Source organism: Loxodonta africana, chromosome 4, assembly GCF_030014295.1.
Source record: "Loxodonta africana isolate mLoxAfr1 chromosome 4, mLoxAfr1.hap2, whole genome shotgun sequence".
In the NCBI taxonomy this organism is placed as follows: Eukaryota; Metazoa; Chordata; class Mammalia; order Proboscidea; family Elephantidae; genus Loxodonta; species Loxodonta africana.
The window spans coordinates 176660480-176684603 of NC_087345.1; the positions used below are offsets into that span (position 1 = coordinate 176660480).

A 24124-nucleotide genomic window follows, 5' to 3' on the forward strand; every position below is an offset into this window, starting at 1 on the left:
TCATATGTTTTAAATACCCTAAATGCCAGATTTGATGCCCCTAGGATACTGATGATTTTTTAAAGTGAAATATATTTTATTCTATTTATGTTAATTATGTGCAGAACCATGTATTCCTTCCAAATGCCCACTTATAAAAATATGAATAATAATTTAATAAGTAAACTGTTAAGTATTAAGTGATTATTAATTCACAAGAAACCAATTATACTTCCGTTCTGTATATATTCAAACTATAATATACACACTGAAATATTCAGAAATTATTCTTGCTTTGGTAAAGAATTTCCACTTTATTCAATAGTATGTTGTTGGGTCATACTATCCTGCTATACTCTTTTAAGCTTATATTGAGTGTGTGTATGTGTGTGTGTGTGTGTGTGTGTGTGTGTGTTCTTCCTTTTTTCTTTCTCCTGTCTTTTCTTTCCCTGAACAATATTGCAATACATTTATTTTAAAAAATAAATATTTAAAATTACTGGAGATACGTAATCATCAAATTCTTACCTTCTAAAGATTCATGGAATTTTTTAACAGAATTAACCAAAATCTGGAATTGTAAATAATTTTACATTGTATCTACATTAAAATACCAAATCCAACATATATATCTGTAGTATAATATTTATCTGCTCATTAGGTAGAAATAGAAAATTGTTTTAAAAATTAAAATCTTTTTTGAATTATTGATCAGGGTGGAGTATAATTTGGAAGGCTTTAGTTCCAGGTTTCCACTTACTTACCTTGCTACATGACTATGAACTCCTCTTGCTACATGACTGGGTTTCACTTTATCTCTAAATGAGCTAATATTTCCTGCTTTATTTAACTTACAGAAGTGTTGTGTTGTGAGAATCAAAGGAGATACAGAATTTTAAAGTGCCTGGAAAAGAAATACACACACCACACATGTATAATTATAAATATATCATTTTGTGACTTGGTCAGTGCATTGTAGCAAATAGGTAGATAATCTCAGTAATAATAGCTAACATTCACTGACTTCCTACATTGTGCTAGGCACTTTTCTTTTGGAGCCCTGGTGTTGCAGTGGATAAAGAATTTAGCTGCTAACCAAAGAGTCAGCAGTTTGAATCCACCAGCCGCTCCTTGGAAACCCTATGGGGCAGTTTTACTCTGACCTGTAGGGTTGATGTGAGTCATATTTGACTCATCAGCAATGAGATATACATATTAACTCATTTGATCCTAAGAAAACTAGGTACTATTATTTTGTTCATTTTACAGGTAGAAAATGGCACACAGAGAAGCTAAAGATTTGGTCCAAGGTTACATCGCTAATTGGTGCCAGAGCTGGGATCTGAACCAGTCTGGCTCCAGAGTTGGTAGTCTTAACCAAATAGTATGAATGAGTGACAGAGAGTTAGATAAATAGACTGCTCCTAGATAGTGGATTTTTTTCTACTAGGTTCTAAAGACAGCCTGTATAAATTTTATACTTACGGTGAAGTACTGAGTTTACTACTTTCACATCCATCACTCCCAATTTGTTTTTAGTCCAGGTTGAACCAATTTCAGATCAATAAGACATATAAATCTTGTGTAAATTTATATTAATGTCACTAAGTTTATTTGTGAGTAAAATATTTTTCTAACATCATCTTAGGATTCATGACATATGAATTCCTTGAGAGAGAGCTTCTCTAATGTCCATTTGTAGCTTTCATGTTAGAGTGAAAACTTTCCTTTTAAACTAGTGACAAATCTTGAGTTTGCATGCTACTGTCTTTTCATTAATGATTAGCACATTAATAGATTATCAATTGATATCATGTGCAAAAAGTTATATAGCAAATAATAAACAGTCTGACCATGTGTGAAATCCCTTTAGTCCTGTGTATTGCCTGATATTGAGCAAAGTTACAGTAGAGAGACCAAGATTATTTTGTTTTTATTTTGAAAGGCCTACAGTATGCAGCCTTTCTCCAGGACAGCAACCCCAAACAAGGTGAACTAATTTTGCACTATGTTCTTTTACTCTAATTCTGCCTTTTTTTTTTTTTTTTTTGTATTACATTTCTGTCTTACTTTAGGCTAGCTTAGTTAACTCTTACTAAAATCGTCTGTTAAAACCATACTATCTTTATATTGCTTCTAGTTTTGAATTTTGTGCTAGTAGGTTTGCTTTTTAAACAGTTTTCTTGTATTAGAAATGGCATTTCACGTATTACACTCTTAATCAGGTTGTGTCTAGAGTAGCCGATGACATCTGGTGGAACCCAGTGAAAATGCAAACTTAGCTTGTTGGCGTATCTTATTGACTATTAGTCTAAAGCGCTATATAAATAAATTCTATTCACTAAAAGACAAGTTGTAGGCAACTCTGCCTATAATAAACATGTCCATATTATTTATACCTCAGAAAAATGTTTCCTGGATTCAGAATCTGATAACGTTTGCACTTGGCTTTTGCATACTTCTGGTATTGTATCGTAAACAGCTCGGCGGTTCAAACCCACCAGCTGCTGTGGGAGAAAGACGTGGAGTCTGCTCCCGTAAAGATTACAGCCTTGGAAACCGTATAGGGCAGTTCTACTCTGCCCTGTAGGGCCACTATGGGTCAGAATTGACTCAACAGCAATGGGTTTATTGCCACAATTAAAAGAATGAACAATGTATATACATTTCCCAGCCTATAAGAATCAGAGAATGGAGTTAGTTATACGCCATCATATAAACATATATCCAAATGTTTCTCTCCTTTTACTTCATTTGAGTTTACATTCATTTCTGTAATTGTTTTGGAAAACTAGGTCTAGAATTAAACACCCCACAGAAGAAAGCTCCATTTTTGTGTTCATTTCATGGGTGGGTGGGGAGAGGGGAGGGATGGAAAAATGTAGGAGAGAATATGGAGAGCTCAGAGCTGTGCACTAAATTATACACTCTTGCTTCCTTTTCTTAATTAACCAAATAACTACATTTGACCATCACATGGAAATGAATTATAGAAAGGAATATTAAAAAAAAAATTCAAATGATGAAAGATGGCAGTTTCTATTATTAATAATGAGTCATATGAGGAAAATATTCAGAAATACTTTGTTTTAGATTTGGAAAGACTTTTTTCAATTAAAAATAGAACAAGGTATCATCTCCGCTGAAACCTAACTTTTCAGCAATGATTAATACAGAAATAGAAATAGCTAAAATGCAGGTTACATATAAGCAATCTGAAAGGGATATACCAATGACTGTTAGTTTAATAAAGCTAAGCACCACATACACATATATCAGTCTATATGTTGCTACTATGTCAAAATTGGGCTAGATTTTTTTTTCTAATATGCACAGATTAGGGTCTTAATGCCAAACCAGTATCTTATGATTTCTAAGCAGTCCAACTGAAATTATTCCATCAGTGTGAGTCATATATACATCTGCAGCAGATAACTAAAAATGGTCATGCCTTTTCTCTTTCTTTTTAACTTTTGTTGATAAAGACCACCAATTTCTTAATAAAAAGCAAACCAGAAAGTTTATGGTTATAGAGAATTTACTGATGTACTTTTAGCCATGATTCTGGATGTGGGTTGGAAGACCTGAATTTTGGAACATTATTAAATCTCAAATCTCTTCCTTTTTGAAGGAGTGGAAACTGACACTCAGATATAGTCAAGCAGTGATAAATTTGAACCGTTAGGATTTTTAAAAAAATCACTGCTTGCTAAATGAATGCCTATATAGAAACCCATTCATTGGAAGAGTGTTGCCATCAGACAAAAGCAGAAAGCCGCTTAGCCATGGAAACAGTATAGATAGTGATTTTTAAAAAGAACAGTGATGGTGGATCCCAAGGTTAGAATAGCAGGAGCCCCATTGGAAGCAGTCTTGATTATACTAAACATGGATTTTACCCTTGTTCATTAGACTACTATATCTACAAAATAAGGCTGAAAATTAATCCATCACTCTTAGCACAGGTATTTTTTATTGATTTCAAAGGGTGATGTTTATGAGGAGTGAATTCTAAATTATTAGAGCTCATAACAGTCTTTCTGCTTATATCTAGATAGTACTATTTGTACAAAAAGGTGTAACAAAAAAGGTGTGTCACTGCAGTCCTGTTCTTTTATCTCTAGGAATAGCCCCAATAAGAAAATAAGCCTACTTTCTTTTTTGCTTTTTATGGTAATGTCCATTGGAGAATGTGATTAAACTTTCAGTTTCACATTTTCAATTTATTTTTCTAAATTCAACAGACCCTGAAAACTTGACAGCCTATCAGAACATGGACATTCTGATTAATGATTATTTTCAATAAAGCATCCGATACCATGGATGAGAAGATAAGAATAAGGAATACTGAGCATCACCATTTATTATTATTTTTTCTGTTCCCATCTTGTGCTAAGTGCTTATATTAAAAACAATCAAACAAACAGAGCAGAACAAAATAGTCTCTATTTGAAACACTAAGCTCTAGGTTGGTTTGGGGTCTTCACTTTACTGGAGAAATTACTCCATAGGTGGTTTAAAAAATGAAAGATAATGTTAGAACTGGGATTGGATTTGGACTTATTTCATTTTGGACTGGTTTTGTTATCAGATCATCTTAAGATATCTCTGAATATTAATATTGTTTAGGAGAGAATTTAAAACTTACAGTAAATTTCTAAGTATTTTGTTCCCTCTTGTTTTAATACCATAAATGTTAATTTTGTATATAATGCCTAACTTCTGATGGACTTTAGTTTCAATTTTGTTCTTAGTCATTGCAGATACTGACAAAATATCATACCAAATTATTTTGTATTTTTTGTAGGACTGGGAAACAGAAAATCATGACTGGTATTGTTTTGAATGCCATTTGCCTGGAGAGGTGTTGATATGTGACCTGTGTTTTCGTGTGTATCATTCCAAGTGTTTGTCTGATGAGTTCAGGCTTAGAGACAGCAGTAGTCACTGGCAGTGCCCAGTTTGCAGGGTGAGTACCTATGAGCTTTAATGTGCTGGTTAGAGGGTTGAAATTAATTAATAATAGCTTCACAAAGATATCCCAGGTGGTCTTGCCAGGTTCATGGATAAAGTACTGGAGGGTGGGGGTTATCTACTGAAATGACAATGATGAACAGAGCACTCATAAATGGATATCCCAGAACACATCACATATTTCAGAGTACTATCTATATATATTTTTTTTTTTATCTATATAGATTTTAGAAAGTTTTAATCACATACAAATATACTCTGGACTATGTAACTAATGTATATTAGTTACATAGTCTGGACTATGTAACTAATGTATAGAAATCAAGAAATACTATGCCATACCAAGGTTGTTCAATAAGTACTTTATAATAAACCACAAAATTTATGCTATTCAAAAAACACAGTTAGCAAAGGCACATTGTTGGAAGCATTCTATATCTATTTCCCATTTTATATCCATGTTTATATCCAATGCTGCCCTTTTTTGTCATATCATAAATTAGTTTATTTTTGCTTATTTTTTTATTTGGAGGGTGGAGGAATGGGGCAATTGTGTATAAAGAATTTGAATTCCTTTATTTAAAACAAAATGAATTAGTCTGGTAGGTAAATAGGTACTTTCCACAATTATTTTCATTCACTTTCCCCATTAAAAATTATATATGCTGTGGCTGTTGGTTGCAGAATGTGGTATGTCTGTGTAAATGAGTGATGTGTAATGAAATCCTACATTAAATATGGCATTGATGGTGATAAATGAGGAATTATTTGATTGCAACTTGTATTGTTTCCTACTTTTAATTATTAGAATATTTACTTGGAACCATGCAGATTGTCCAGATTATTCATGAGCTCAGTTTGTAAATATGCTTTGTAATACTTGAGTAACTTAAATGCTCATATACTCTTCCAAAAAAAGTTTTGTCATCGTAATTTTTCCCCCTCTTTGACATTAGTCAGAAACTTCCCTGCCAGCGTGATGGAGCAAAATACAGTATACATTCTTAGCATTCCCTTAGTAACTAGTTTTGTATTGCCTAAATATATTTAATCTTACCGGCACTACAATACATATTCACATAGGTAGATAGACAAAAGACAGGTGGAACAGTCTTAAAAAAAGAAGTGTTTAATGGTGATTTATCAGTCAGATGCCTACATGCTTGATACGTCATGATAAACCCCTAAGTTGCGGGCTTCATCTAAGAGACTTTACGAGGTCTGTGAGAAATTAGCGTAATCAGCAGTGTAAGTATTCATCATTTCGAGCAAAGGCACTGCATTATAATGTTCATGTTTTATGCCCTCAGGGATTTGGATTTTACATTTTACCCACAGGAAGTAAAGAATTAGTAAGATCTTAAGAACAAGAGCATTAAGGTAGTAAAAATACAAAAGAGAAAGATAAGAGAGAGGCAGTGTCACTGATCAAATTAAGGCATAAAATGGAATCATAGGAATTTAGGAAGTACAAAATATTTAGTTCTAATTTTGACAGTAAAGAATTTAAATGAAAACACTAGGATTTTAGAGCATGGATTATATTAAGAATGGAAAGCGAACAACTATACCTTTGCATAAAATGTGTAGTACTTCTTTATCAGAATTCATTATCAAGTTGTCTGATTCCATTTTCTATATTTGTTTGCTATACTCTTTAATCTATATCTGTCTGTCTGTCTGTCTGTCTCTCTATCTAATCCATCCATCCCTGTATCTAGACTGCAGAGTGTTACTTACTCACGCAGAAACATGACAGTCAAAGTGGAACCTGGCTTATCCTATTTCTTTTCTTTGATTTTCTTTTGTCTTTTTCAAGCTATATATATTCACACTGTGATATAATTAAGCTTACCGAAATGATGCTGTGAGTCAATACAAAATCTTAATTTAAATGCTTATTTTATAGCTACTTTTTTGTAGGGCTCAAAAAAGCTTGTTTTCTAGGTTGAGGATGAGGGATTTTAGCTTGAGCTTTAAAAACATCAAAAGAAACAGTTATTTCTATATTACATCTTTTTTAGTGTTTTAGTAGTTATGTTCAAGAACAATATAGGAAATGCTAACAATTCCTTTCCTGGAGAAGGGGATAACGTTGCAGTTCTGATGGATTTTTTTATATTGTCGAGGTGAAGTTTTTGGTTGATTTGTTTTTTTAAACGAAGTGTCAAAACTTTGAGTAAGACTATTTTTTATAATCTAACATGGGAGCTACTAACCAGATCTAAATATTCTTGGACTATTAGAATGAAATTCAGCAACTTTGGTACCAAATCAGAATACCTTACTTTTCTATCTTTTCTTTTTAATTAATTTTTAGAAAGATACACTAGTAAGAAATTTTGACGATACCAGAGTCCAATTAAAAAAACAGTAGATGGAAGCTAACCATTAGGAGCTAAAATTGAAGATTAAAATAAGCCCCTTTCTGGCACTGAGTTTCTGTGAATGGTGGTGGAATACACTGGAAACTGACAGTGGTGATGGTCGCACAACACGATGAACGTGATCAGTGTCACTGAACTGAACGTGTAGAAATTGTTGAATTGGCAAATGTTGTTACATTTATATTTATCCCAGTAAGAAGAAAGCCCCTCTCTAATATTTTGTGTTGCTCAAAAGAGTATTTCATTCTTACATAACCACTATCCTTTACAACACTGAAAAATGCCACCCAACTATCAAATGTGTTAACTAATTCAACTCAAGCAGCTTTATCTCATATGTCCAGTTCTGAAATATTTTAAGAGGGCAATGTGGAAATTTTTTATCAATTTAAAATAATTTTATCAGTTTTTGTAATAAAACTCAAGAATCTCAAAACCCTGAGGGTATTTCTTTGGAATGTCTGCCTTTCTAGAAAGGTAATTAAACTTTCACTTTACAGACATACTAGATTTTAATTAAGCTTTCACTTTATAGTAGATTGTGAATATCAAGTTAGCATTTTGTTTTGGGGGAAAAAATGTGAGTATTGTTTAGTTTCACACTTGTTACTGAAAGCTATCATTAATTTAAGGAAATAAAAAAGGATTTAAAAAAATTTTTTTTTAAGTTTGCTGTAAAAAAAAAACACAAATAACTTACAAAAGGATAAAGAAGAAAAATAAAATTCCCAGAAACCCTGCCACACAGTATGTGAATATTCAGACCTCTCCCCATGCATGTGGGTATGTGTGTACATATTTACATATCTGTATAACTTTACATAAATTATGTGATGCAGCCAGTGTACTTCCCACTGAGCAGCGTCCCAGTCATCTTCGCATATTGGTAAATACTTGTCTACATATCATGATTTTAAAAGAGCGTACCATAATTTATTTAGCCAGGTCTGCATTGATACACACTGACGTTGTTTCTACCTTTTTGCTCTGGTCAATAACACTGCATTGAAAATTCATCTGTCAGGGGCGGCTTTCATATTGCCATGTCCGATAAGATATATATATACACATATATATATACATATGTGTATATAGAGAGAGAGAGAGAGAGTGCAAATTACTAAGTCATTTTAGTCTTTGGTACCATGGTAATAGAAGGCAGGGGTGTGTGTGGGTGTGTGTTTGTGTATATGTGTGTACTACAAGCCTACTTATTACAAGCCTGCTGGTGAAAATCATGATAGTATTTGAGTGATAACTACTGGAATTTTTGTTTTCAATACATGGGCGAGGTAGTCTATTATTAGAAACCATATGTAGATGGGTTGGGTATGGCAGTGCATTTTAGAGCAGTGCTGTCCAAAGCAACTCTGCAGTGATGGGAATGTTCTATATCTGTGCTGTTCAATATGGTAGCCAGTACTGAGCGTTTGAAATGGGACAAGTGGCTACTCTACTGGTGCCATTTTAGAACATTCATATTCTATATGCCTGTGTTACTCCAACACAAGCATCTTTTGGTGTAAAATGTTGGCCTCATCAGTGGCCTAGCATTTGTTCTCCCCATCAAGCTATAGTTATGACTTGGAAGAATTCTAAAGGAATGATATATAAAAAAAAAAAAATTGGAAGAATTCTAAAGGAATGATATAGAACAGTTTAACTCCCCACTGCCCTCCTGCCCCTGGTGTGCACAGCAGGTTCTACACCGAACACTGCCCTGCATATATTAGTGGATATAATAGCTGAAAGTGCCACATTTATTCTGAATCTAGATGCCTCATTAAAGTCAGAAGATTAACTTAAACAAAACCTGTAGCAACACATATAAAGTGTGTAGATTTTTCAAACAATATAAATAATCAGCACTTGCCAGCTTAATAGTTTGGAGACATATTTTGCAAGTAACCCCTATTTCTTCCATCTTTTTTTAATATGTGCATATGCCTTACATAAATTAATCTTCTTTTCATAATTTAGAGGAGATTGTAGATTCATGTTACTGTTCCATTTAAATTCAGATAAATGAGATTTTTATATTTTAACTAAAATGTATCATGAGGAAGCAGAATGTAGGGATCTAAATTTTGTATGATAAGCCTTTAGAATAAGTGAAGAATGTAGAATATTAGAATGGAAAGATAACAGTGATATACTAGTTTTATATATTTGGGGCTCTGATATGAAACGTTGCTCAAGTGAAATCCATCTAAAGATTTTTATCTTAGATTTTGAAAATTGTTTGCTGTAAAATAAAGTTTATATTAGTATCCTGTAGTATCTTCTAAGAATCTCAAATTATTTTACAAACTTTGGTTCAGTTTACATCCCATTTTTATATACTTACTGTGACTTTTAAATGACAGAATCAGTTTAAGTCACAAAAGAAAAACTGACTTATTTAAGGTAATGATACGGTACATATTATTCCAGTATATCTTTAAAAACTAGAAAATACCAATCCCCTCACAAATATTTCAGATGGTATTTTTCTCTGTTTAAGGATCACAAATTTTAAAATACGTGTTGATATATAAATTGTATGATGAATGAACTTAGCTCACTAATAAACACAAGAAAATGTAGATAAAGAAAGGAAGAATCTATATGGGAAAATTTTATTAATAATTTCCAAATACTTTGTTTCTACAGCTAATCCAAAAGGCTCTACTAAATTTATAGCACTTAATTCTGACTCTTATTCTTGACTATTAGGCATCTCCTGAAATTGTAGGAAGAGAGCCACTTAATCGTACTTCACTAATAAGAGCTGCTCCTAAAATATCCTTACTACTGCAGCTTCTTTTAAAAATATTTAGAATAAAAGTACATATAGTAACCTTGATACTTTAAAAATAGATGGAGAAATAAGTCTATAGAAGCATTTTACATTAACTTTTAAATTAGATTTTAAGCTTCCTGTACTCCCTCCCCCTCCCACATGGGTTATAGCATATCCGGTAGGCAGATAAACTGAAAATCAAGGAACTGAAACTGGTCTACTGAAACTAAACCAAAACTAAATCAGCCATTAGGACTCTACCAAGAGTTTTGTCAACTGGGTACATACTGAGTTGTCAATGTTAACTTAGTTCCAGAAAAGTTCTGTTTGAGTCTTTGCACTGTGGCTTTTTGTTGTTCAGGTAGCTACAGGAAAAATCATGAAAACTATTTCTTGAAACTGGACATAGAAACTTACCTCTGAATCCAGCTTTCCTTGTTTGGAGTAAGTAGGCAGTACAGCTTTTTTAAATTCTAAAAGTAGGGAGAATACTCATTTAATATACAGAATGAAAATGGGACCAAATGCTAAATGGAAATACTTTGAACATAAATTCCTTATTCTGTATCTACTATAAAATTATAGTCTTACTTTCTGGTTAGTCTTCCTTCATTAATGAGGAAAATGTATTAATAGTCTCACCCTAAAAGTAAGCATGTTTACCTACAAGACACATATTAACAAAGCTAGAATGGAGATTTTATTTTTAAATAAAATGTAAGCTTTTCCCCCCTAATAAGCACTTTAATCAATTATTTTTACAGTTTTTAAAGACAACTGGGTCACATAATTTTTATGCTAACAAACGTAGAAAATTAATTTTATAAAAGATCTTTGTCTAAGATGGTTACTTTTATAAGGCAGTTTTGCTGCTCATCACAAGATCAAGCAAGTAGAGGAAAAAGTAATGGGAACGCTGATAAGGCCAAAAGATTTTCAGAGATTTGTATCTAATCTCTTTTTAAAACTACCGGGACCCACCTATGCAAGAAAAAAAGTTTACGTATTTTCTGCGTTGCCTTCCATGGTGAATTTAACAATGTTGTATTCCAAAATCCTTGGATATGAGTGTGGAATGTATTGGATGGTAGTGCTTTTGCTCTTTGTGATGTTTCTTTCAGTAACTTGTTTAGAATCTTAACTGAACTTTATCTTTTATTTTTAACTATAAAGGATTAAGGAGATAATAATTGGGATGGTTCCTGCATCAGAATGGTTAAAGTTTAATCTAGATAAATAGATCGTTTAGTGCTTCCAATATTAATAAGCTGAAAATATGTACAAAATGCAGTTTCCTTTTCTTGTCTCCACAATGCAAAATGAAGAGAGTGGTAAAGAGAGGGGTCAGAAGTAGCCTAGTATTCCCGTTGGCTGAATGGAAGTCTAATTATGCAAAGGACAAATGATACTCAGACCAGGGCCCCAAAAGACAGACATTTAAGTTACTTTCAGAAAAGAACAGAAAAGCTATTCCAGTGAGGAATACATGCTGCCTCTGCGTTTTGAATTTTGTTCTTTCTTTAAAGGCTAGTGTTATGTAGAAGGGGAAGGAAGAAACTGGTACAAAACCTGTGTTCCATGAAATTCTTCTGAGCTTTCCTTTCCTGCTCCCAAATCCCTATAGTAAACCATGAAGTAACTTAGTTACCCAAAAAGTGCACTAATACTGAACTATAAAATTCCTGATATGCATAACACCCCTCTCTATATATTATAATAATATACTATTTTAACAATTTCTCTGCGAATCTCTGGGTGTAGTGGATTTAGAAATACTAGATATTTTTCTTTAACCATCAGCTTTGTGGCCTATAGCAACCACTTTAGAGAAGATGCTTTAATAGTTGTTAAGTCACCTTAAACTAGATGCCTACAAAGATGATAATATATGAACTCTTGACCTTAATCAAACCCCGCCACCTTCAGTTAGAGAGCAAACGTTGATTTTGTAATGATTAGTAAGTACAGATACAGCTAGAGTAGCACTCAGTGCTGTTCTTGTAAATTTGGATGAGCAGGTCCTGAAACACGGTTAGGAATTCTGTAGGATTAATTTATTGACTATGGAGTGCCGTGGGAGGAAAGCTGATTTGCCAATATACTCCAAAAACCAACTTCAAAATAGTTTCAGTAGTTTGAATTATCCTGTGAGTTCCAACTTTTACCTGTGAGTAAGAAAGCATATTTGTGACAACTTAGAGGAGGTTCTTAAACATAAATTTAAATTCCTGTAACTTGAGTTAGAACTAAACAAAACAAAAACTATTATCAGAAGCTATTGTTAGAATGCAGGTAACTATTGCTGGGTTTATTGTGCGAGATTTAGGATGGAACTGAATGGAATCTCATGTAAGCAAATGTGATTTATCCAGCATTATGAAAAGTGAGTAAAACTGTTAATATTTGCGCCAGGTGTGATTTACTGTAATTTGGGACCTGCTCTTGTAGTCTTGTAGACAAGATTGATTTCAGTGTATCAGGACTGGGGGGTGAAAAGTGATCAGTGATGCTGACATGTAGGCGTCATCTGGCAATGACAAGGAGCGCTGGGGGCACAGTGGTTAAGCACTTGGCTGCTAACCAAAATGTGGGTGGCTTGAACCCACCAGCCGCTCCACAGGAGAAAGATATGGCAGTCTGCTTCTATAAAGCTTATAGCCTTGGAAACTCTATGGGGCAGTTCCACTCTGTCCTATAGGGTTGCTGTGAGTTGGCGTCTACTCCACGGTAGTGGGTTTGGTTTGGGTTTTGGCAGTGACATTGCCAAAGTCAAGTAAATAAGTTTACTTACTTCAGATGTCAGAAGTAAATAAAATGGTTTATATTTGTCAGTATGCTAACACAGGGTCTAAATAACTTTTAAATCTTGGAAAGATCTTCATATTGTTAAGTTCAACTACATGGAATGGTTTTTCTAGTAGGCAATGAAGTGGGCTAGTACTGACTGCCATCAGTTCAATTCAAATAATATTTATTGAGGATTTACTATGTGCCAGCTATTGTACAAGAGCCTGGCAGAAGAACAGTGAATGAGAGTATCATGGTCTCTGCTTTCACAGAATTTATAATCTAGTCCAGGTGTTGGCAAACTATGGCCAGTAAACCTAATCAAGCTTACCACCTGCTTTTGTATACCAACCACAGACTAAGAATGGTTTTCTTAACCATAAACATCTTTATGGTTAAGAAAAATCAAAAGAGGAAGGATGTTTTGTGACATGAGAAAATTATAGAAAATTCAAATTTCAGTGTCCGAAGTTTAATTAAAACAGTCACACTCATGCATTTATGTATTATTTATGACTGCATGTGCATTACAAGCACAGAGTTAAGTAGTTGCAACAGAGGCTATATGGTTGAATGGTCGCAAAGCTATTATCTAGCCCATTACAGAAAACGTTTTCTGACCTCTGATCTTGTCTGTTGTGAGAAGAACATTATGGGTATCGAGAATCCCCAAAAAAGTCTGAAGCCCTTGTCTTGTTTAAAGAATAAAGTTGATTACAGACTTGAGGACTTGAATAAACTCTAGTAGCATAAAAATATTATTTAAGAAAAAAAATCTGAATTTCTGGTTTTGCACTTCTTTCTTTTGGATACTCAGTGTACTGAAACAATAAAGGGCTTTCTAAGACAGTTCCACCAGTTCATTCTCTACCAAGATATGTTTCTACAACTGAAGAGCTGGGTTTCTAGGAAGAACTGAAAATTCCAGATCAATAAACTTAATCCTGAATGTTCCTTCATATAATGGCCTCATTATCAATAGTCACCTGTGGATAAACTTGACAAGATCAAAGTTTGCTAATACCTCTTCAGCCAGACATTCTAAGGCACTGGGTGTGTGGCTTAAGTTTTTTATTCATGTTTATCTGTGATTTTTACCTAGATTCCTTTCATTTGAAGTAGCGCAGCAATTATTTGTAACCGGCTTAAGAATCCCTCTCTCAAGAAGATGTCCAAGATCTTCAATTATTTTTCCTTTAAAGTAACAGAAGGCAACCCTTCAATTATCTATAATCTATTTATGAATATCTTAACTTTAGTAGATATTCATAAATATACATGTTTACATTACAGCTTTCAGCTATATGATTACTGCCATTTTAAAATGGTTGCAACAACTCTGGCTATGGAGTAGACAGGATCTTACTTGATTATTTGTAGATGTTGATCAAATTCACTTCCATACACTTCCAGGTAATATAAACAGTTACTAATACTTATTGGTTTTTATTACGATGGATGCTGACCAGCACACTGTTACAGGTTAGCCTTTACTGAAGAATCCTGAGGTCTGCCAAGTACAGAATAGGTGTAATTCTTCAAAGTCTGAGAAAGAATTGGATCTGAAACAATCTGCAGATATTCAGGAGCATTAGTTTTGTTTTTTTGACCGTGTTATCAAGATCTGTCTTCTTAATTGTGTTACAAACAAAATAGTGTTTACATTAGAAGCTACTACTTTTTTTTTTTTATAGTAGCTTGTTCTCAAACTCTAATGTCTTGGTTTGGCTAACAGACATCAACTAAAACACTTGGCTTTGAACTTCATGCATAAGGCAGCTCCACAATTTGTTACTTGAGAAATTCCCCAGGGTTCTTACAGTGCAACCCTGGGACAGAAGCAGCATGCTCTGTTGATTTCTCTTGTGAAATATTAAATCTCTAAATTATAACTGGAAAGCGTTAGGAAAAAAATGCATTCAAGAAAACTCACAAGTCTATCAAATGTGAAAGTATATTATAGCAAATGTTTTGTCCCTATAAATTATTGGGAGAGATTTTGCTTCTGTTCAAGGCCCTTTCTTTTGTTTGCTTCAGTTCACTAAGAAAGCTTCTCAGGCTATGAATTTGAGGAAGCAGATTACTGTCAAACTCTTTGGCATAGCCTCGAACAGCCTGAAGTCTAGTCATCCAGCCACCTTATGGCTGCACAGATTGTATATTGCGTAACTCCAGGGGTCATCATTCACTACTTGCATTTCCTATTATATATAGTTAAATTATTGAGAATAGCTTTATATTGTCTTCTCTTGCCCTACATTTTCAAGAGAATCCCATATTTGTAACCGGAAAAGATGTATTAGGTAGCAATTAAAGAATAAAAATAAGCACAGAACATAGAGACTTTCAACAAAATACCCTTTGGCTGTGAAACGTCTTTTGGTTAATCCTTGTATACAATCAAAATACTTGAAGTTTATAACTACAGTAACTGGAAAAAAAAAAAAAAAACCTCAAACCCATCACTGTTGAGTCAATTCTGACTCATAGCGACCCTGTACAGTAACTGAAAAGGACCAACAAGTACTCAGAAATATAACCACCACAGCACTTTCTGGCATATGTAATAAAAGGGACAGACTCTTATTTGTATGTGTAAGTAGACTGAGAGTCATACTAGATCTGGTGAGGATTTAAAAAAAATAAAACCTCAAGATCACTTTAAAAAATAATTTTTAAAAATGTACCACTTTAGACTTTCTCAGTACAGCAGAGAAGGTTAAAATCTGAAGTACTCCTCTGTGGTTTGCCTGCACATATTTGTACTAATTACAAAGTCTCTTTTATGAAGCTAGGGCAGAGTTTCTCAATCATGACTGCATATTAGAAACACCCGGGAGGTTTTACAACTACGGATGCCCAGGCCCCACCCCAAAACCAACTTCATCAGAATCTCGGGGGGTCACACACAGACATTGGTAGGTAAAAGTTACATCACAGTGACATGCGTGTTAAGTGTGCCATTTGATGAATCAGAGGAGTACATACACCTATGCAACCCAAATCCCATCAAAATACAGAACATTACCATCACCACAGAAAGTCCTTTCATGCCCCTGGCCAGTAAATCCTCACTCTCACCCTCCTCTCTCAGACAGCCTTCATCCTGATCATTTTCCATCATAGAGGAATTTTGCCCATTCTAGAACTGTATATAATGGACATTGGTGTTTTTAAAAATCTGTTCGGGTGGTTCTAATGTGCAACCTGAATTGATACACGCTGAACTAGGATATCCAAATCTGAGCAGCACTTTGTTAAACGAGGTATAAGACTTTCCTGGACTAGTATACGAAGATAGTACTTTAAAGGAGTTTTGGACAGTGTTCTATTAGCTAAAGCTATGAAGAATGGTGTGGACTATATTCATTTAACTATGGAAGTCATTCCATCCTTCCTTGCTTCCTTTTACACTTTGCAGAAATAGTCATTTTTTCCAGGCTCAGGTCACCACTTCTAATTGCACTTAAATGAACAGAGATTATCTAGCAGCCTGGCTAAACTGTACGGGCTGTCAAGTCAGTTCCGAATCATAGCAACCCTACGTACAACAGAATGGAACGTCCTCACAATCGTTGTTATGGCTAGATTATCATAATACAAAGCCAGATTTTCACCCTCTATTTTACCATTTAGTTTTGTGAAATTAAGGCCCTCAACATGAGTTGTATGCTTTCAGAAGCTTTCTAAAAAGGAAGAAAAAAAAAGTTGCTGCACATAGTTATACTAAATTAGCAATTCACTTAAACACTTTAAACAGACGAAAACCAAAATTAAATCATGGCAAGAATATGTAATATCCATGTAATCTCCACTGAAAGAAAGCAGGAACTGAAAATAGACCTTTATTTAAAGCAGATACCTGAACAAGTTAGTACACGAGTTACCTGAATCTAAGCCATGTAAAATAGGGTTTTTCCAGACTGTTTCAAAGTGTTTCAATAGTTTTTATTTCAAAGAACATTTTAGCTACAGTGATATTAATTCTGATTCTATCCGTGCATAATTTTTCCTATAGGGAAACATTTGATTTCTGTATTTTCTAAGGCTCGAAAAATAGAAGCTAACAGAGCAAAGTACTTAGACTAACTTTGAGTGCGGAAAGGAAAAAAATATTTCTGTGTATACCCCTCACCTGCCAAGGATTCTAAATCTGGCATCTAGTAAATTTCACTGTATTTTAAACTCCAGATCTATACTGTTGGTATCAGTCTTGGCCACACGTCCAACCACCCACGGAATTAACAAATAAATGAATAATCAGGTACAGGTCACAGGCCCTACCCCAGAAATGCCAACTCAGATGCTCAGGGGTAAAGCCCAACTGCATTTCATAAAAGGATCTATCAGTGTCTCTGGTGCATGGCCACGATTGAGAAAAACTGTTCTGTAGTTTGCATAAATTAAGCTGTGTGTACAAGTCATAAACTAAAGCTGAATAGAGAGATAAATATTGGCTATGATAATGCATTGATAAAGAATCCAGGTGAAAAGTAGAAAGAAGATAGCACGTTAAACATGAAATAAAATTAAGTTTTCAGATAATAAAATGCCTTTCCACTTCTTATTCAGATATTTTAATGTTATGTGTGTATATATAATCAGTTATCTTAAGTTCTAGCTAAAGAATTCTTTGTTATATGAGAAATGTTTACTTTTTACTGTATTTAGCATATTAAAATGACTTCCAGAGTATCAGTTTCTTTGGGAAGTAATCATACCATTGGGTGGAGTATCACAATCTAGTGGACTGAAAAAGTTAAAACATACATTAAATAGTGGCCAAAAATCTACTCAGTTCCTCCGAGTAATGGTCTAATTACATTCACTAACAATTTGCCTTTGCTTTCCTTTGACCATTGTAATGAATGTCTGGATGGTTATGTCTTTAGACCTTGACTAAGTAAATAATAACATCTGTCCTTGTTTCCTACTTGTCTAGAAATGATAGGGAAAAAAAGTAGAAACCTATCTTTTTTTCTTCAAGTGAAGTTAGATTTTCTGAGTGATAACTTGAAGAACCGAATTAACTTTAAGGCCACACTAATAGAAATAGGAGTTATTACTGGATAAATACATAACACTTTAAAATAAGTATGTCAGGGTGTATAGGTGCACTGTACATAACTCATAAATGACACAGATTCTTAACCTTTTTAACAAAGAATAATGTATTAAAATTCACCATTGGATATTGCTAATTTAAGATGGCCCCTAAAGGACTTTAGCTATTGATTTTTTTGTAAAATAAGTTATTCTCCATGCTGTGTTATTTTTTTTCATCTGAGAATTAGTTGAAGTTTTAAAATACCAAGAAAAGAGAAAACAATTCTCTAAGGTATTCTTTCAAGCACAACATAGTATTTTTAATTCTCTATTTGTTATATTAAATGCAATTTTGGTATGCAAACTTCAAGGATTTCTTCTATCAAATATGTTGGAAATAGTGTATCTTTAAATAAAATGTTTGAGTACTATATATAATCTTTCATATATGTAAGTCTTTTACCTGAATATAGACATATAAATTATCAGATTTTATATTTGGCCTTTTCTTTTTTTTAACAGAGCATTAAGAAGAAAAATACAAACAAACAGGAGATGAGCACATACCTGAGATTCATTGTCTCCCGCATGAAGGAGCGGGTGAGTCCTGCCGAGGAATCTTTGAAAATCTCCCAAAATATATTTTACTTTGGTTCATTCTTAAAAAGTTAATGACTGAGAAGCAACAGGTATATATGAAATATGAGGAAACCCTAGAGGTGTGGTGGTTAAGAGCTACAGCTGCTAACCAGAAGGTCAGCAGTTCGAATCCACCAGCTGCTCCTTGGAAACACTATGGGGCAGGGGCAGTTCTACTCTGTCCTGTAGGGTCACTATGAGTCGGAATCGACTCGACAGCAGCGGGATTGGTTTGGTTTTTTGAAGTATGAAAACTACTGCTATCCTATTGCTTTGCGCAGTAAATAGTTCTGTAAAAGACTTATAGATCATTTTGTTTTGTCTTTGTTTTTGCCACCTTAGATTAGAAACATTTAAATTTTTTAATTAAATTTCTTGGAATGAACATTATCATTGACTGATAGTATTTAAAATGATATAGAAATTTCCAAAATAACTCTCCTTTCTACCAAAACCTTAATACTGCATTAAACAGTTAAAGTACTTCTTGCTAAGATTTATCTTCAGAAGTAGAAAATACCTTGAGTTTTAGAAATTGGTATTTTATCTGTGTTTCTTTAGCCACATTTAAATTGACTTATCTAACAATCTCTTAGGCTATAGATCTTAATAAAAAGGGGAAAGACAATAAACATCCAATGTACAGGAGGCTGGTGCATTCAGCGGTTGATGTTCCCACCATACAAGAGGTAAAGTCAGTTCCTTTTATTTCTACTTCAAATATGGTTTCTTAATTATCAAATTAAAGAATAATTTAACAAGCAATAATTCTGGTTGTTAATGTTTCCTTCAGTGTGTGCTTTTCCTCATTTTCTTAATAAAAGTAAAACCTCCAAATGAGGAATTACTCTGTTTTAAATTTCCTGTACTTACTCTAATTCAAATTAGGTGTCATCTAGTAAAAGGCCTGGTGTTAAGCCACCTATAGTATTTTTTAACAGTTTTATTGTGATAAAAATATGTATAACAAAACATTTGCAAAAAAAAAACCTATGGATTCTTGATACTTGATTAAAGAAAATTTCTTGTAGCCTGGTCAATTTAATATCTCAGATGTAGATAATTCATTTCTGGACATAGATTTCTAGTTTTAGCAGTAGTTCATAAAGGTTTCTCTCAGGTAAAAATGACAATATAGAAATGATCTAGAGTTTTGGGAAATAATGGCATGAACATGAACAAAATACATAAAGATTTTTCATCAACAGTTTTCATTTTTTTAACATTCTTAATCTTGCCCACTATGGCAGAGGAATCTTAACGAGTTTGTTAATATTTAATTATATAAATTACTATAAAATGCAACAGAAGATTTAGACTGTTTCTAGCCAAGATTGCCATAATTACTAGTTTTGTACTTCGTGTATCGTTTTGATATTTTTGAAGTTTATAGTTAATCGTGATGGACTATTGGAAGACCAGGGGAATAATTTTAAATCGTCTTGTAAGTTTCCTTATCACCTTAGTAGCTGAGAAGGACTAAGGGTCTATTATTTCAGTGTAAAAAAAAAAAAAAAATGGGTAAATGAAGGTTGTTCCTTCAAAGTGGCTAGCAAATCCTGGAACAAAAACAGTAATTTTCATTGTACCTCCTACCCCCAGATTATAGACCTTTCTCCTAAATTGTAGCTCAGGCCCATCTGATCCTTGGAGACTTGGTTAACACTGGCTGGATTAATGGTATCTTGGCAATGTGTCTATTACCAAGTGCCTACAATGAGCAAAAGCACTGTAAGTAAAATAAAAAGGAAGACATGATTTTTATGCTCAGACTAAATATACACCAAAGCACAGGCCACAGTAACTGCAAAAAAAAAAAAGTCAAAACAAAGTGCTTTGGGAATGCTGTGAAGTTTTTCTCAACCTGGTTGCATCCTGGAATCATTCTGGAAGAACTTTTAAACAATACCAAACTTTGCCATAGACCAATAAAATCAGACAGTCAGGGGTAGAACTCATGTGTCAATATTTGTAAATAACCCATGTGACTCTAGATGCCACACTGGAATCAGGTAATTCCAATTGGGAGAATCTGGAAGGACTTCCTAGAAGAAATGGCAATTGAACTGGGTCTTGGAGGATTTCAACCAGGAAGCTGCCATTCCTCAAGATGAAACTGCATGAGCAAAGGCAGGGAATAGAAAAAGGATCGCTGAGTTCTTAATTATTCCTTATAGGCTTTAGCAGTCCAAGCTTTTTTCCAGGCCAATTCCCTAAGTGTATAACCAGGGTAAGAAAATGCCTCCTTGCTTCTTCTAGCTAATGTTATCATATCCCACTTCCAAAATTTTTGCCCAGTGAAACTCCCTAAGATTGCCTTCATAATCCTTCTCTTTGGCAGCCAAAGCCAAAGCTACAGAGAACTCAATCAGGGAAATCCTTGTCATGTATCACTGTAGTATCAAAGAAATCTTGGCATTACCTTGATATACAGAGGAACACATGTTGTTGTTGTTAGAACTCTATTTTTTAATTTTTCCAAATAACACGTAGTCCTAATTCAGTTTTACAAATACGTCTTCTTGGCAGTTATGGTAAACTGTTGGAGAGGCTAAAAATCCTATTTTTCAGTCTTTAGTCTCTATGTTATAAAGCACAGTAGATAGGTAGTTAGGGCTTAATCAAACATGCGTATATTTAAAGAGTCCATTATTTACAAGACTTAGCAGTAGCTTTCATCGCTATTGCAAAATGAGATGTTTAAGCTGAAAATTCACTTCAGTAAATTAAGACAGAGCACAATGGTAGCTGCTGCTAAGTGATCTGCCACCCTTCATTGTACTGTAATATTCAAACAAATGGAGTTGTTGATTTCTTTTACCCATATTTTCTGTCTGTCAGTACTCTAGTACAGCAGTAATCCTAATGGCATCCTGGAAAAACTCTGTTGTATCCCATATGCAAACTTGGTAACATAATGCAGAAAAGTACTTTCACCAGTAACTCTTTCGCCTGTTTTTTGCCCTCTACAGAAAGTGAATGAAGGGAAATACCGAAGTTATGAAGAGTTCAAAGCTGATGCTCAACTGCTTCTCCACAACACAGTGATTTTCTATGGAGGTTGAATTTTTTTTTTCTTTTGTGTGTGTGTTCAAATACCATTTACATTGCATGTTGAGAAATATCTTTTCTAAAACACTAAATTTTAAAAATTAACACCTTAATGAGCTGTAAGTCATGATACTAGGGTTTAAACTATTAAGAACATTTGGTGATGTCATTATAGCTTATAGAATTCACTGGACAAAGGCACAACTGTCATACACTAAATGATGAAAATACTATGATTCTTTACAGTCTTATACATATTTGTCTCAGTTGAGACACTTTTTTATGAGTGCTTTGATTAGTTCTCGTTTCCCCATTAATATCCCATCATTGAAAGGTAAGAAGGTCGGAATTGACTCGATAGCAACTTTTTTTTTTTTAATCTAGAGAAGTAATGGTTATGTCAAATATAAAAGATGCCTATAGAATTTTTTGTTGTTGCCTGAACTTCATTTAAAATACATATTTTGGTTAGAAATAGTTTATATCCACTTTTGCTAAACTAACAGAAAATTAAATGATAGTGTTAATTTTGATAGTCTTGTGTTTCTAGATTATTGGTATTAATATCTATTTTTAATTACAGCAGACAGTGAGCAAGCTGACATAGCAAGGATGCTATATAAAGACACATGTCATGAGGTACTATTTATGCCTAATAATTAAACTCTTGCTATAATCTAAATTTATTTTTAGGATTTTAGTTTCTTACATATACTTAAATTATGCCATTACCTTTACTTGTAATCTTATTTTTCATGTTTGAAATACATAGGAAATAATGTAAATACAGCAAAAAAAAAAAAACTTTTTTTTTTCTGGCAAACCTACTCGGAGAAATCCCAGGAGTTAGATTTAGTTACTAAGTAACTTGCACAAGGAAACTTTCTATTTCCTTACCTGTAACAATCCTGAAGAGGTGTTGGATTAGTTAGGTAATGCATGTACATGTGTTGCCCTGGACAGACACTCAAGAAATGTGCCCTCTTTGAATGAAGTATTCAGATTTGAGTCCATACTCGACTACACAGGTAAAAAACAAACAAACAAAAAATGAAGTTTATATAATAAATGAAATATATATTTAAGGAATTTTTTTATGGTCATTCTCATTTGAAACACTTGTAACTATCCTTTTAAAAAAATCTGTTTATATAAAAAGCTTTAATTTATCCCAAATTTGACTTTTGTTCTTACTCATTCAGCTGATACTTAATTGTCTATTATGTGCCAGGAAATGTGTTAGAAAGAAAAAAAAGGTGAACAAGTCATAAGCTTCCTCCTTATGGAGCTACATTATGACAAGGGAGGCTGGGGGGAAAAAAGAAACAGACAAAATTCCTTTCTTCACCAGTTGTAAAAAGGTCATGAAAGAAAATAAGCAAGGGACTAAAATGGGGAATGAGGCAACATAACAATTGCTGCTGTTGGTAGTGGATGTTTTATATAGGTTTATCAGGATTGCCTTTTTGAGGAACTAACGTACATAAGCTGAGAGCTAAACAAGGAGAAGGTACCAAATGAGGCTGGAAAGTAAGGCAAGGATTAGACCACACCAGGCCTTGTAAGGAATCTGTATTGTATTTTAAGTGTAAACTGAGGCTGTAGAAATAGTTTTAATAGGAAAGTGACAGGTTCTTCTAGCATTATCCATTGAAAAATTAAAAATTTAAGGTTATGTGAGCAAAAAAGATTATATAAGGAATAAAATTCAAGGCTGTATATTAATAAAAATGTTAATTTACATAAGCATATGTAATATAGCTTAATTACATGTATGTTTTATATAGGCTAAAATAGTTGTATTTCTTTTTCAGTTGGATGAACTACAGCTTTGCAAGAATTGCTTCTATTTGTCTAATGCTCGTCCTGACAATTGGTTCTGCTATCCTTGTGTATGTGAAATTTTGTTAATTTCTGTTTTTTCTTAAGTGTGTAACATACTACTCTAAGGAAGTTTATTTCCAATTTGTTTAAAGTTACAGTCCTCCCTAAATAGATTTCTTTATATCAGAGTATTGTTGTTGCTATTGTTCATTGCTGTCAGTTCTGACTCACGGTGATCCCATGTATACAGAGTAGATTTGCTCCATAAGGTTTTCAAAGCTGTGACCTCTCAGAAGCAGATTACCAGGCCTGTCTTCCAAGGCACTTCTGGGTGGGTTTGAACTGCCAGCCTTTCAGCTGGTAGCCAAGAGCTTAACCATTTGTGCCACCTAAAGGCTCTTATCATAATATATATTGTTTTAATGCATATAAACAGCTGAAACATTGGAAAAATAATGGAATTGTCAACCATTTCTGGTTTTAAAATGAGGACCTTAAATAAGAATAAGCTTTGGGTTTTATAATAAAGAATAAAGTGAATTTTGGCTTTTTCTCTCATTCTTTCACAAGAAGTCTAAGGCTTTGTCTATACCCACAGCAATGATGGGGCTCCAGCCCTAAAATTTCCCCTGAGATGACAATTTCCAGAAGAGTG

General features: G+C 33.7%; 1 protein-coding gene across 11 annotated transcripts in view; it reads left to right on the forward strand.

Moving 5' to 3' along the window:
* Positions 1-24124, forward strand: part of ZMYND11 (zinc finger MYND-type containing 11) — a 170244-nt gene that overhangs the window by 128908 nt on the left and 17212 nt on the right. For 6 of the 11 annotated variants that reach the window (XM_064285061.1, XM_064285062.1, XM_023548755.2 and 3 more), the window contains 7 exons: positions 1925-1969; positions 4787-4948; positions 18478-18555; positions 19191-19283; positions 21567-21654; positions 22229-22284; positions 23460-23537. In XM_064285061.1, the coding sequence (XP_064141131.1) occupies positions 1925-1969; positions 4787-4948; positions 18478-18555; positions 19191-19283; positions 21567-21654; positions 22229-22284; positions 23460-23537 (600 nt within the window). The remainder of the gene's footprint in view (positions 1-1924; positions 1970-4786; positions 4949-18477; positions 18556-19190; positions 19284-21566; positions 21655-22228; positions 22285-23459; positions 23538-24124) is intronic. The other 5 variants (XM_023548756.2, XM_064285063.1, XM_023548758.2 and 2 more) reach the window with 5 other exon arrangements.